General features: G+C 37.8%; 1 protein-coding gene across 3 annotated transcripts in view; it reads right to left on the bottom strand.

The window, feature by feature from the left end:
- Positions 1-4,050: 4,050 nt before the first annotated feature.
- CFTR (CF transmembrane conductance regulator) overlaps positions 4,051-13,087 on the bottom strand; it is a 192,406-nt gene continuing 183,369 nt past the window's right edge. For 2 of the 3 annotated variants that reach the window (XM_061165292.1, XM_061165293.1), the window contains exons 25-27: positions 10,433-10,605; positions 9,687-9,792; positions 4,052-6,131 (exon numbers count right to left, since the gene is read on the bottom strand). In XM_061165292.1, the coding sequence (XP_061021275.1) occupies positions 5,931-6,131; positions 9,687-9,792; positions 10,433-10,605 (480 nt within the window). In that variant the 3' untranslated portion in view covers positions 4,052-5,930. Of the gene's footprint in view, positions 6,132-9,686; positions 9,793-10,432; positions 10,606-13,087 lie in introns of all 3 variants that reach the window. The other variant, XM_061165291.1, reaches the window with a different exon arrangement.

Genomic DNA, 13,087 nt, shown 5'->3' on the forward strand with positions numbered 1-13,087 from the left:
AAAGATCATTACAGCATACTAACACATATATATGGAATTTAGAAAGATGGTAATGATAACCCTATATGCAAAACAGAAAAAGAGACACAGATGCACAGAACAGACTTTTGGACTCTGTGGGAGAAGGCGAGGGTGGGATGTTTCAAGAGAACAGCATGTATATTATCTATAGTGAAACAGATCACCAGCCCAGGTGGGATGCATGAGACAAGTGCTCGGGCCTGGTGCACTGGGAAGACCCAGAGGAATCGGGTGGAGAGAAAGGTGGGAGGGTGGATTGGGATGGGGAATACATGTAACTCCATGGCTGATTCATGTCAATGTATGACAAAACCCACTGCAATGTTGTGAAGTAATTAGCCTCCAACTAATAAAAATAAATGGAAAAAAAAAAAAGAAAAAAAAGAAAAACATAGGGGAAAAAAAACCCTGAATATTCAAGAAATTTGAGACAACTACATAAGGTGTAATATATCTGTAGTAGGAATACCAGAAGAAAAAAGAGAGAAATAAACAAAAGAAACATTTGAAGCAATAACAACAGAAAAATTCCCCCAAATTAATGTCAGACACCAAACCACAATCCAGGAAGCTCAGTGAACACCAAGCAGGATTGATGCCCCTCAAAACCCCACACCTACACATCATATTCAAACTGAAGAAAATCAAACACAGAGTAAACAACTTGAAAGAAGAGGAAAATACACTATACCTAAAAGGAGAAAAGATAAGAATTACATGTGCTCAGAATAAGAATTACTGCTCAGAAACCATGCAGGCAAGAGTGGGGTGAAATATTATCATTTAAAATATTGACAAAAAAACCACAAAACCTAGCATTCAGTACCCTGCAAAATTAACATACAAAAGTAAAGGAGAAATGAAAACAGTGTGAAACAAACAAAAACTGAGGGATTTGTTGCCAGTAGACCTACCTTGAAAGAAACTTTAAAAAGAAGTTCTTCAGGAACACATGCCAGAATCTCAGATCTACATGAAAAAAGGAAGAGCATCAGAGAATGAATTAATAAAGGCAAACATTTGCAAAGATACATCTGATAAAGGACTTTTATCCACAGTATACAAAAAACTCTTAAAACTCACCAATGAGCCCATGAACAACCCAATTTAAAAATGTGCAAAAGACCTGAACAGACATCACACCAAAGAAGATAAACAGATGGCAAATAAGCATATGAAAAATTTTCAACATTATATGTCATCAGGAAAATACAAATTAAAACAACAAGATAAAAGTATATATCTATTAGAATGGCCAAATTTCCAAATATTGACAGCATCAAATGCTGGTGAGGATTCAGAGACACAAGAATTCCTATTCATTACTGGTGGGAATGCAAAATGGTATAGCCACTTTGGAAAACAGTTTAAAGGTTTCTCACAAAATAAAATATACTCTTACCACAAGATCCTTGGTATTTACCCAAAGGACTTGAAAAGTTCTTTCCACACAAAAAGCTGCACAGGAATGCTTATTCATAATTGCCAGAAGTTGAACTCAACCAAGATATCCTTCATTAGGTGAATGGATAAGTAAATGGTGGTAGATCTAGACAACAGAATATTATTCTCTACCAAAATGAAATATCAAGCCATGAGAAGATATGGCTTTTAAATCTGAAGGAGAAAACAAACACAATTACTAAGTAAGAGAAGTCAATCTGAAAAGGCTACATACTGTATAATTCCAATTATGTACCATTCAAGAAAAGGCAAAACTATGAAAAGAATAAAAAGATCATTGGTTAACAGAGCTTAGTAAGGAGGAAGGAAGAAATAAGGGTTCACCAAGAATGAAACTTAATGTAAACACTGGATTTTGGGTGATAATGATGTGTTGATTGTAACAAATGTACCACTCTGGTGTAGTATGTTGAGAGTGGGGAAGGCTGGAGAAGGCGGGGGGTGTTACAGGAACTCTACTTTCTTCTCAATTTTGCTGTGAACTTATAACTGTACTAAAAAATAAAGTTTATTAATTTAAATACCTGAACTTGAAAAACTAGAATAGAGCATGCTCTGACACTTCCTTCTTGGGGTCACATGTGAAAATAAAATTTTTTTCTCCCAGTAAGAAAACAGAGTTGGAGGCTGCAGCACTCAGTAGGGATCTACAGCCCATCTACCACATAATGGCACCTGCATCTTTCATAATGAAACTCTGCAAAGAAGAAAAGGGGCCCCAAGAAGCCTCATCAATGAACAATAGGGATTTGGACAAAGAAAGCCACCTAGGTTCTAGTGTAGAAATGCTATTTCTTTGATGAGATTTGCTCACTTGTCAAGAAAGTAGTAAAAATAACTACTGCTCACTGAATAAACTTTCAAAGAAATAAATGAACTGTTTTGGAATATATATACATATTATATATAATTTTTATTCTATAAGTCTACATTTTAAAACAAATAAGCTAAGAAGTGTCCTCAGTCATGAAGGTGGGGACGTTAAGTAGATATTTGTACAACCATGTTCATAAAAGCATCATCCAACATAGTCAAAAGATGGAAGCAACCTAAGGGTCCATTGACAAATGTATGGAGAGAGCAAAATGTCATATATATATGCATTGGGTTGGCCAAAAATTTGTTTGAGTTTTTCTATAAATTGACTATCTAGTAATGCTTAGTTGTCCTTAACTTCATTTGAAAACATTTTAAGATTGTGTTGCTTCAGCTGTCCTATCAATGTGCATTAAAGAAAAAAAAAAACTTACCATAATTGGTGAATTTTTGAGTAGCCATTTTAATATTGATGATGGAATAAAAAAGCAGTATTTTTAGCATATTATGCTTTATTATTTCAAGAAAGGTAAAAAACACAACTGAGACACAAAGAAAGATTAGTGCAGTCTATGGAGACGGTGCCGTGACTGGCTGAACATGGCTAAAGTGGTTTGTGAAGTTTCATGCTGGAGATTTCTTGTTGGATGGTGCTCCACAGTTGGGTAGACCAGTTGAAGTTGACAGTGATCAAATCAAGACACCGAGATCAATGCTATGCCACACAGGAGATAGCCAACATATCCAAATATCCAAAATATCGAAATCAAGCACTGAAAATCTTGTGCACCAGCCTGGTTATGTTCATCACTTTGATGTTTGGGTCCCAGATAATTTAAGCAAAAAAACCTTCTCGCCCATATTTCCATATGCTATTCTCTACTTAAAGGTAACAAAAGATCCCTTTTAAAAACAATCTGTGATGGGGGATGAAAAATGGATACTGTACAATAATGTGGAACAGCAGAGATCATGGGGCAAAATGAACCACCACCAAACACAACAAAGGCCAGCCTTCATCCAAAGAAGGTGATCCCAAAGAAGGGATTGGTAGGGAGTCTTCTATAATGAGTTCCTTTGGAAAACAAAACTATTAATTCCAACAGGTACTGCTCCCAATTAGACAAACTGAAAGCAGCATTTAACGTAAAGCATCTGGAATTAGCCAACAGAAAACACATGCTCTTCCACCAGGATAATGCTAGGCTGCATGTTTCTTTGACAATCAGACAAAAACTGTTACAGATTGACTGGGAATCCGTATTCATCCACTGTATTCATCAGACACTGTAACTTCAGATTTCCATTTATTTTGGTCTTTACACAATTCTCTTTATGGAAAAAAATTCCCTGGAAGACTGTAAAAGGTACCTGGAATAGTTCTTTGCTCAAAAAGATAAAACGTTTTGGGGAGATGGAATAATGAAGTTGCCTGAAAAATGGCAGAAGGTAGCGGAACAAAACGGTGAATACACTGTTCAATCAAGTTCTTGGTGAAAATGAAAAATGTGTCTTATTTTTACCTGAAACTGAAGAAAGTTTTACTTTTGGCCAACCTAGTAACCTACAATGGAATATTAATCAACCTTTAAAATTCTGACATATGCTACAACATGAAAAACCCTCCTGAAGACATTGTTAAGTGAAATAAGCCAATCATAAAATGACAAATACTAATGATTGCACTCATATGAAGTATTCGGAGTAGTTAAATTCAGAGAGACCAAAGATAGAATGGTAGCTGCCAGGAGCTGAGGGAAAGGATAAATAGGGAGTTAGGTTTAATGGTTACAGAGCTTCAGTTTTGCAAAATGAAAACATTTCTGTGAATGGATCATGATGACGATTTCCAACAATGTGAACATACTTAGTTGCTGAACTGTACATTGAGAAATGGTTTTAAAATAGTAAATTTTAGGTTATGTATATTTCAACACAATTTAAAAACAGAAATAATGTTTTAGACTATCTTACTGCACTTGGGATTCTCAAGAAGCTGTATCTAAAAGAAAGATGAATATTCTGTGTTCCATAATCTTTAGAGACTGAAGACATCAATGAGACATAACTCATGAAAACATCTGAAAACAGCCAAGTTTCACACAAATATATGGATTTTATTGACACATGATATTCCCTTACCATAATAAATAGAATGCAATCTTAATGGTTAGTGTGGAGTTGAGAAGGCAGTGTGTTCTTGATAGGGGTGGTCAGATTTTGTGGTACCATTTTCTTAGAACTGCATCTAAGATGGAACCAGCATGTGGGCTGGGAATCACACAGGTGTGTGCAACAGCATAATTCATAAACCCTGGTCAATATCCCCTCAATATTCCCCCAAGGTTTCCTCCCATCCCAGTTTTAACGTAATGTATCATAAAAATAGCTAGTGCCATAAAAAGTCAACATTTCAAATATAAAAATTCTTTTATACAAATATAATTCATAATATAATCATTCTTAAAATACAGCCATTTATATATGGGCTTGAAACATTATTAAAATAAATATTTTCTAGAGAAAATTTCATTTGCATCACAAAACTATAAAACAGAAGAATATAAAACTAATTCACGATTGACTCTTCAGTGTTCAGTGTGCCCATTATTTCTCCCGCTCGGTATGTACAGTATGAAGTGCACATAGGTAGCCTGAAAACACACATCGCCCTCTCTACACCTAGATTTTGAATTTCATGTACATCTACATGGAGCGCCCACAGTCTTTCTGCCTGCACACTCTGTACCTGGAACTTCTGTGGTATGAGGGGTTTTCCTGTACCAATACGCATTAAAGCATTTTTCCAGCCATTCTTCAGTTCAGCTATCTTATAAGTTTGCTACTTTCTGGAAGCAGAACCATTCACTGCCAAATCAAGGGAGCTACATCTTTGTTCCCTGCATGGGACTGTAACAGCCCATATCTCAATTAAGGGATGTTTTCTGATTGTCTAAATTATTTGGATTTGGGTATTGCTGAGCAGTACTAAGCCTGATTTCCAGGACTGGGAAGTTCTGTCTCCTGACACTAAGATCTTAGTGTCTCCTGACACTTAGATGTTGCATGGTGCATATTTGATGTGCTGCCTTGAGCCTCTCACAGTATTCCATTCCTTGCTTGGAAATAGGACTGTCTGAATCCTTAATAGACAATCTAGCTGTGTTTTTAAATACCATGGAGAAAGTAGAGAAGAAGGTATATAAACTGAGAGAAGCCACTCAAGTTCCAGTTAGCACTACTTAATTGTATCTCTAAATAGTATAATTACAGATCTTCTCTACTATTACAAACGAGTAAGTCTGACTAAACAGTAAACTGAAGGATTAATCTGGCTGACGTTTACAGCCACTTTTTCAGTGACCACCAAAGGGAAAAGTTTTCAGGGAAGGCTGACTGGTGAACACAAGTGGTATATCTTCAAGGATTTGAAGTACCTGTCACATAATTTGACCACTGCCAGGAAGCCATGGATCCAGACCCAGGGGAGTGTCCTTAATTCCTCTTACCCACACTTCTTCTTCTTTTTTCCAAAAAAAAAAAATCATTCCTCCTTGTTTTCTGAAGCAGAAACTTTTTCCCTTCAACTCCCATGTGTGGAGGTCCCAGGCAAACATTCGCTCTGCTCTCTAGAGCTTTGTCTCTTGCACCTCTTCTTCGGTCTCCTCCTTCAGAGCAGCGATATTAGACCGAGACTTCTGCCTGCTCGAGTTCCGCTGGGGCAAGAGCTTCAAGCGGTCTGCGGGGCTGATGGCCTGCCGGAAGAGGCTCTTCTCGCTCAGCATCCTCTGGATGGAGTCATACTGCCGCACTTTGTTCTCCTCTATGACCTAGGGAAGTGGCCGTTAGTGAGATCTTGGACAAGGAGGCAGGGTGGGCCACAGCAAGACAAGAGCGGCAGCAGCTCAGAGGAGGAGGAAAGCCAAGAAGAACACAGTATCCAGAGGCTCATGGTTTGAACAGTCAGGGGCTGTTCATCTCACTGCTGCGTCCTTTTGCTTTAGAGAGCTTCTACCACTTGTGATATTAGCTGTAATTTTCTACTTAGAAGCTGAAATATTTTTTTTTTTAATTGGTACAGTACTAAACAATGTGCTTCTTCAGAGAACTTTAGAGGAACTAAGTGGGCTTTGAAAAATAGGAATTATTTATGTTAGATCCCTGATGTATTAACCTTAAAAATAAGCGTTAAGTCCACAGCACCATAAAGAGTTGGATGTCTTCAACAGTGGATTTAAAGCTTAATAATTTGGAATTGGTCAGGGTATGCCTGAGTTTGGGCTTCCCTGGTGGCTCAGTCAGTAAAGAATTCACCTGCAATTCAGGAGACCGCCTCCTATACAGGAGACCAGGTTTGATCCCTGGGTCAGGAAGATAACCTGGAGAAGGAAATGGCAACCCACTCTAGTATGCTTGCCTGAGAAATTCCACAGACAGAGGAGCCTGGCGGGCTACAGCCAATAGGGTGGCAAAAACTCAGACATGATTTAGGGATTAAACCACCACATGCGTGAGTTTACTGCACCTCCTTCACATGTTCAAGCTGAATCTGATCATGGCTGGGAAAGAGGTTGCAAGTCGGCCCCTAATTTATCACTTGAAGCTTAGTAATAATAATGGTAATAACCATCCTTCATTAAGAAAAACATTTACCTCAAGGAGCCTCAAAATTCTTCATAGAAATGATGTGGTACAGATAGGAAAAGAAGAAGTGAAACTCTCACTGTTTGCAAATGACATGATCCTCTACATAGAAAACCCTAAAGACTCTACCAGAAAATTAATAGAGTTAATCAATGAATATAGTAAAGTTGCAGGATATAAAATTAACACACAGAAATCCCTTGCATTCCTATACACTAACAATGAGAAAACAGAAAGAGAAATTAAGGAAACGATACCATTCACCATTGCAATGAAAAGAATAAAATACTTAGGAGTACATCTACCTAAAGAAACAAAAGACCTATACATAGAAAACTATAAAACACTGATGAAAGAAATCAAAGAGGACACAAACAGATGGAGAAATATACCGTGTTCATGGATTGGAAGAATCAATATTGTCAAAATGGCTATTCTACCTAAAGCAATCTATAGATTCAATGCAATCCCTATCAAGCTACCAATGGTATTTTTCACAGAACTAGAACAAATAATTTCACAATTTGTATGGAAATACAAAAAACCTCGAATAGCCAAAGTAATCTTGAGAAAGAAGAATGGAACTGGAGGAATCAACCTGCCTGACTTCAGACTATACTACAAAGCCACAGTCATCAAGACAGTATGGTACTGGCACAAAGACAGAAATATAGATCAATGGAACAGAATAGAAAGCCCAGAGATAAATCCACGAACCTATGGACACCTTATCTTTGACAAAGGAGGCAAGGATATACAATGGAAAAAAGACAACCTCTTTAACAAGGGATGCTGGGAAAACTGGTCAACCACTTGTAAAAGAATGAAACTAGAACACTTTCTAACACCATACACAAAAATAAACTCAAAATGGATTAAAGAGCTAAATGTAAGACCAGAGACTATAAAACTCCTAGAGGAGAACATAGGCAAAACACTCTCTGACATGAATCACAGCAGGATCCTCTATGACCCACCTCCCAGAATATAGGAAATAAAAGCAAAAATAAACAAATGGGACCTAATGAAACTTAAAAGCTTTTGCACTACAAAGGAAACTATAAGTAAGGTGAAAAGACAGCTCTCAGATTGGGAGAAAATAATAGCAAATGAAGAAACAGACAAAGGATTAATCTCAAAAATATACAAGCAACTCCTGCAGCTCAATTCCAGAAAAATAAATGACCCAATCAAAAAATGGGCCAAAGAAGTAAACAGACATTTCTCCAAAGAAGACATACAGATGGCTAACAAACACATGAAAAGATGCTCAACATCACTCATCATCAGAGAAATGCAAATCAAAACCACAATGAGGTACCATTACACGCCAGTCAGGATGGCTGCTATCCAAAAGTCTACAAGCAATAAATGCTAGAGAGGGTGTGGAGAAAAGGGAACCCTCTTACACTGTTGGTGGGAATGCAAACTAGTACAGCTGCTATGGAGAACAGTGTGGAGATTTCTTAAAAAACTGGAAATAGAACTGCCATACAACCCAGCAATCCCACTTCTGGGCATACACACTGAGGAAACCAGATCTGAAAGAGACACGTGCACCCCAATGTTCATCGCAGCACTGTTTATAATAGCCAGGACATGGAAGCAACCTCGATGCCCATCAGCAGACGAATGGATAAGGAAGCTGTGGTACATATACACCATGGAATATTACTCAGCCATTAAAAAGAATTCATTTGAATCAGTTCTAACGAGATGGATGAAACTGGAGCCCCTTATACAGAGTGAAGTAAGCCAGAAAGATAAAGATCATTACAGCATATTAACACATATATATGGAATTTAGAAAGATGGTAATGATAACCCTATATGCAAAACAGAAAAAGAGACACAGATATACAGAACAGACTTTTGGACTCTGTGGGAGAAGGCGAGGGTGGGATGTTTCGAGAGAACAGCATCGAAACATGTATATTATCTATAGTGAAACAGATCACCAGCCCAGGTGGGATGCATGAGACAAGTGCTCGGGCCTGGTGCACTGGGAAGACCCAGAGGGATCTGGTGGAGAGGGAGGTGGGAGGGTGGATTGGGATGGGGAATACATGTAAATCCATGGCTGATTCATGTCAATGTATGACAAAAACCACTACAATATTGTAAAGTAATTAGCCTCCAACTAATAAAAACAAATGAAAGAGAAAAAAAAAAGAAATGATGTGGTATATCATCCCCAGAGTTTCCCTCTGACTAAACCCAAAGGAATTTGTACACATCACTTGAAAGAATCTCTGGCAGTTTTGAAAGCACAAAGAGAACGTGGTTGGGAGAGGCACAAAGATGAACTCCACATAATGGCTAAAAATGAAATAAACCTTTCGCCATCTGCATTGAAATCATACATCAGACTGCAAGACAATCCAGGCCCGGCCTGGACCACATCCAAGGGAGATTTAGTTTCTGAAAGCATTGGGACTTAGTCTTTTTCATTACTTAATCCCCAAATAAAAGACTCAATAAGTATAGATATTCTAATTTATTAATGTAACTTAGTGATAAGCTGCTATTTTAGATTTGCTGAATTCCAACCTCACCTTGTTGCTCAGACCAAAGTGAGAAACTTAGGCAGGTAGGTATTTGGAGTAAAGCTGGATGGTTGTGTGACACGTGTTATAAGGAAGAGTTTGTACATTGCTGTGACTTACAGGAATGATCACATAGAAGATTGTTATTGAGAATCAAAGGAGAGATAAAATCTAAGGTAAATTATAAACACTCACCAAAAATCGTTGACATTCCAACATTGCTTCTATCCTGTGTTCAGAGAGGATTACTGTGCAATCAGCAAATGCTTGTTTTAGGGTTCTTCGAATGATCTGGTATGTTCTAGGGAAAAAAAATATATAATACCACACAACATTAATAACCTGTCTCTATCCTTGATAACAGACCTATTGTTCTATCAATTTAATTCTTTAAATTACTTCTCTTTTCTTGAATCCTTTTAACATAATGTTGAGAGACAGAGTCAGCTACAATCTAGTTTCCAACCATAGCATAGATTCTAAGTTTTCATAAATAAATAGGACAAATATTTGGGAAAAAATTTCACAAAGCTTGAAAAAAATTTCCCAAATAAATATGTTTTTAATTATGTATAATCACTAGTAGTTCTTTGTTTTGTGCTATAAATATTTCCTGTGGTATAAATGGGATAGTAAGGAAAACCATAAGGATTCAATTACACCTGTGTAACTAAATATTTCACCATGTAATGATAAGGGGGAAGAGTTTGTATGAAATTCTAAAATTATACTTAGAAGAGAAAACATAGCTCTTATACTGGGAAATAAGTACCTGTACTCATGTCAAGTGGTAATTTTTCTATCGGGCAATTACTTTGTATCTAGAGGGTGGTCTGCTTGCAGACATGACAGCCTGATGGAAATTTGTGTCAATATGAAATAGGTCTCAATGATTCATTCTCCTCCCTGTATTAGTAAATGACAGGAATTCTGAAACTCACATTGGATCCAAATGAGCACTGGGTTCATCAAGCAGCAAGATCTTTGCTTTACTGAGAACAGATCTGGCCAAGCACATCAACTGCTTGTGGCCGTGGCTTAGAACACAACCCCCATCCACAAGGACAAAATCAAGCTTCCCAGGAAACTGCTCGATCACAGATCTGAGTCCGACCTGCAGAAAAGAGGGAAAATGCTATGCTTAGGAGGGGTAGTTCACGTACTACAGGGTTTAAAACATTTAAGAGGCTGACAATCTGAAAAGACACACAGGAGTTCTAAAAGTTTAAATTTCATACCAACTCCCCTCTACCACCACCATTCTTGCTACTTGGCTTTAATTGAACAAAAGACTGTATAATCTTGGCAGTTCTAAATCACTGGTCTACAGAATATTTCAGTTCTGTACTTTGTCTTTCATGAGATTTTCAGTGAGTTCCTATTCTGTGCCAGGTCATGCAATAGGGTTTAAAGAGATGATGACTGGCAAAGTTCAGGGTTTATAAAGACATACACAGATAAGTAAACACAATTAAAGATACGATAATATAATAATAAAGAAAAGATAATATATATAGAATGCAGTTACTCTATCCTAACAGAGTCCTTTATGCCACCTTCCATTCTCTGCTCTACCATAATAGAAAATGAAATGCAGCACTAAAAAAATCAGCTGGCAAGCCACTGAGGGATGGGATGGGGAGGGAGGGAAGAGGGGGGTTCAGGATGGGGACACATGTACACCCATGGCTGATTCATGTCAATGTATGGCAAAAACCACTACAATATTGTAAAGTAATTAGCCTCCAGTTAAAATAATTAATTTAAAAAAACAACAAAAAACTGACTTTAAGAAAGTGATCAAACTATGAGGTAAAAGTAACTGGATGTAAAATAGTGATATATTGGGAATTCACTGGTGTCCAGTGGTTAGGAAACCAATCTTCTATTGCAGGGGGCATGAGTTCAATCCCTGGTTGGGGAACTAAGATCCCACAGGCTGCACAGTACAGCCAAAAAACTAGCAGTGTATAACTGGAGATTTAAAGGTACCTAGATATTAGGGTAGAATATGAGAATTCTGTTAGGGTCAATGACTTTTTTTTTTAAGCTAGATAGAAAAAAAATTGGTTGAAAGTGCAAATGAGATACAGAAATCCATTCTTTCAAAATAAAACAAAAATGAAATCTTCCCTCATCATATCACTTATTCAAATAAATGTGAATTGACATACATATTTTTGCCAAGTGTTGCTGAGTACTTGAGAGCTAAAGAGATACATAAATTATTATATCCTGCCCTTGGGAAGTTTGAGATTTAGTTTTTGGAGGTGAGATATGTTCTCACCTACCTGTAATATAGGCAGAAAGAGATAATGGCCTAAGACAGACTCGCATGAGTTCAGTGATGAAGTCAGAGATGGCCCACATCACTGTGTTTGTTCAGTAAATATTAACTATGTGCCCATGATATGTATTGTAGACAATACTCCTTGACTGGATTTCTCTTTAAAGCAGCCTCATTCTGTGAGAATTCATCAATGTTTGAAAAGTTTCTGAGAAGGCAGGGAATGTAAACACATTAATTAGACAAAGGGGACTACTCTGAGGTATTCTGAAAGAATACCTTCAAGGTATTCTTAAAGTAGCTTTAAACATAAAGCTAATTTGGCATCTGAATAGCTGAGAATGTGAATGAGGGCTCTCTCAAGTGAGGAGCTGGAGGACTTGGGTTCTTTCTCTCTTCAGCTTGCGCTTTTCATTGGCTTCAGCCTGTGAACCTGCTACATCTCTCCCTTCTTAAAACAAAAACAAATCCCTCCCCCTCACTTGCCTCCAGCTTTTCCTTTAGCTATTATTTAATATTTACCCTTTTGTCATCTAGAAATCTTAAACAATGAGTGTACATCTATTGTCTCTACTGCCTGAGACCACAGAACATTTTTCCCCTTCTTCAAACATCTAATCCTTGGCTTATGAGAAACCACACCCTCTCCAACCATTTCTACCTATTATCATGTGTAGGTAACTCTCCCTCTTCCTGTCCCTTGAATATTAGTTTTCCTTATTGCCAGCTCTCCAAACACTTCTCCCGAGATCTCATTCACTCTTAGGGTCTCGACTACCATTGATAAGCGAATGATTTTTCACCTATCTCCAGCCCCAGGCCTCTTTCAAATACTTCTTAATCTTACTCATTCTCACTAACCCTAAACTGAATAACAACTGAATCCAGGCCATTATTATCCTTAAGCTTCATGCTATAGATCTCAAGTTGATTTGTCACCCCAAAACCCCACAGGAACCCTTCTAAAATAGAGGTTTGACCCTATGGTTTCTCTGTTTTAAAACCTACAGTGGCTGTTCTGACAGAATAACTGAACTCTCTCACATGGCAGACAAGGCACTCAGAACCCAGCCCTCTCTACCTTTACTTCCAGTAGCACTAAACGCACAGCTTATAGCTTCCTCTACACCTTGACCTTCTCAGGTCTGTGCCATAGCTTAGCATGGAGTACCCTCCCAAATACTTCTGATCAGCTGCTAGGTCAGTCAGGCACACAGTCCCAGAAGCATGGGTGCAAGTTCCCTTGTTAGACTGTCAGCTTTCTGAGCAAAAAGACACATGCTCAGTGCCCTTGCTGGACTCACTGCCA

This window comes from Dama dama, chromosome 18, assembly GCF_033118175.1.
Source record: "Dama dama isolate Ldn47 chromosome 18, ASM3311817v1, whole genome shotgun sequence".
NCBI lineage: Eukaryota > Metazoa > Chordata > Mammalia > Artiodactyla > Cervidae > Dama > Dama dama.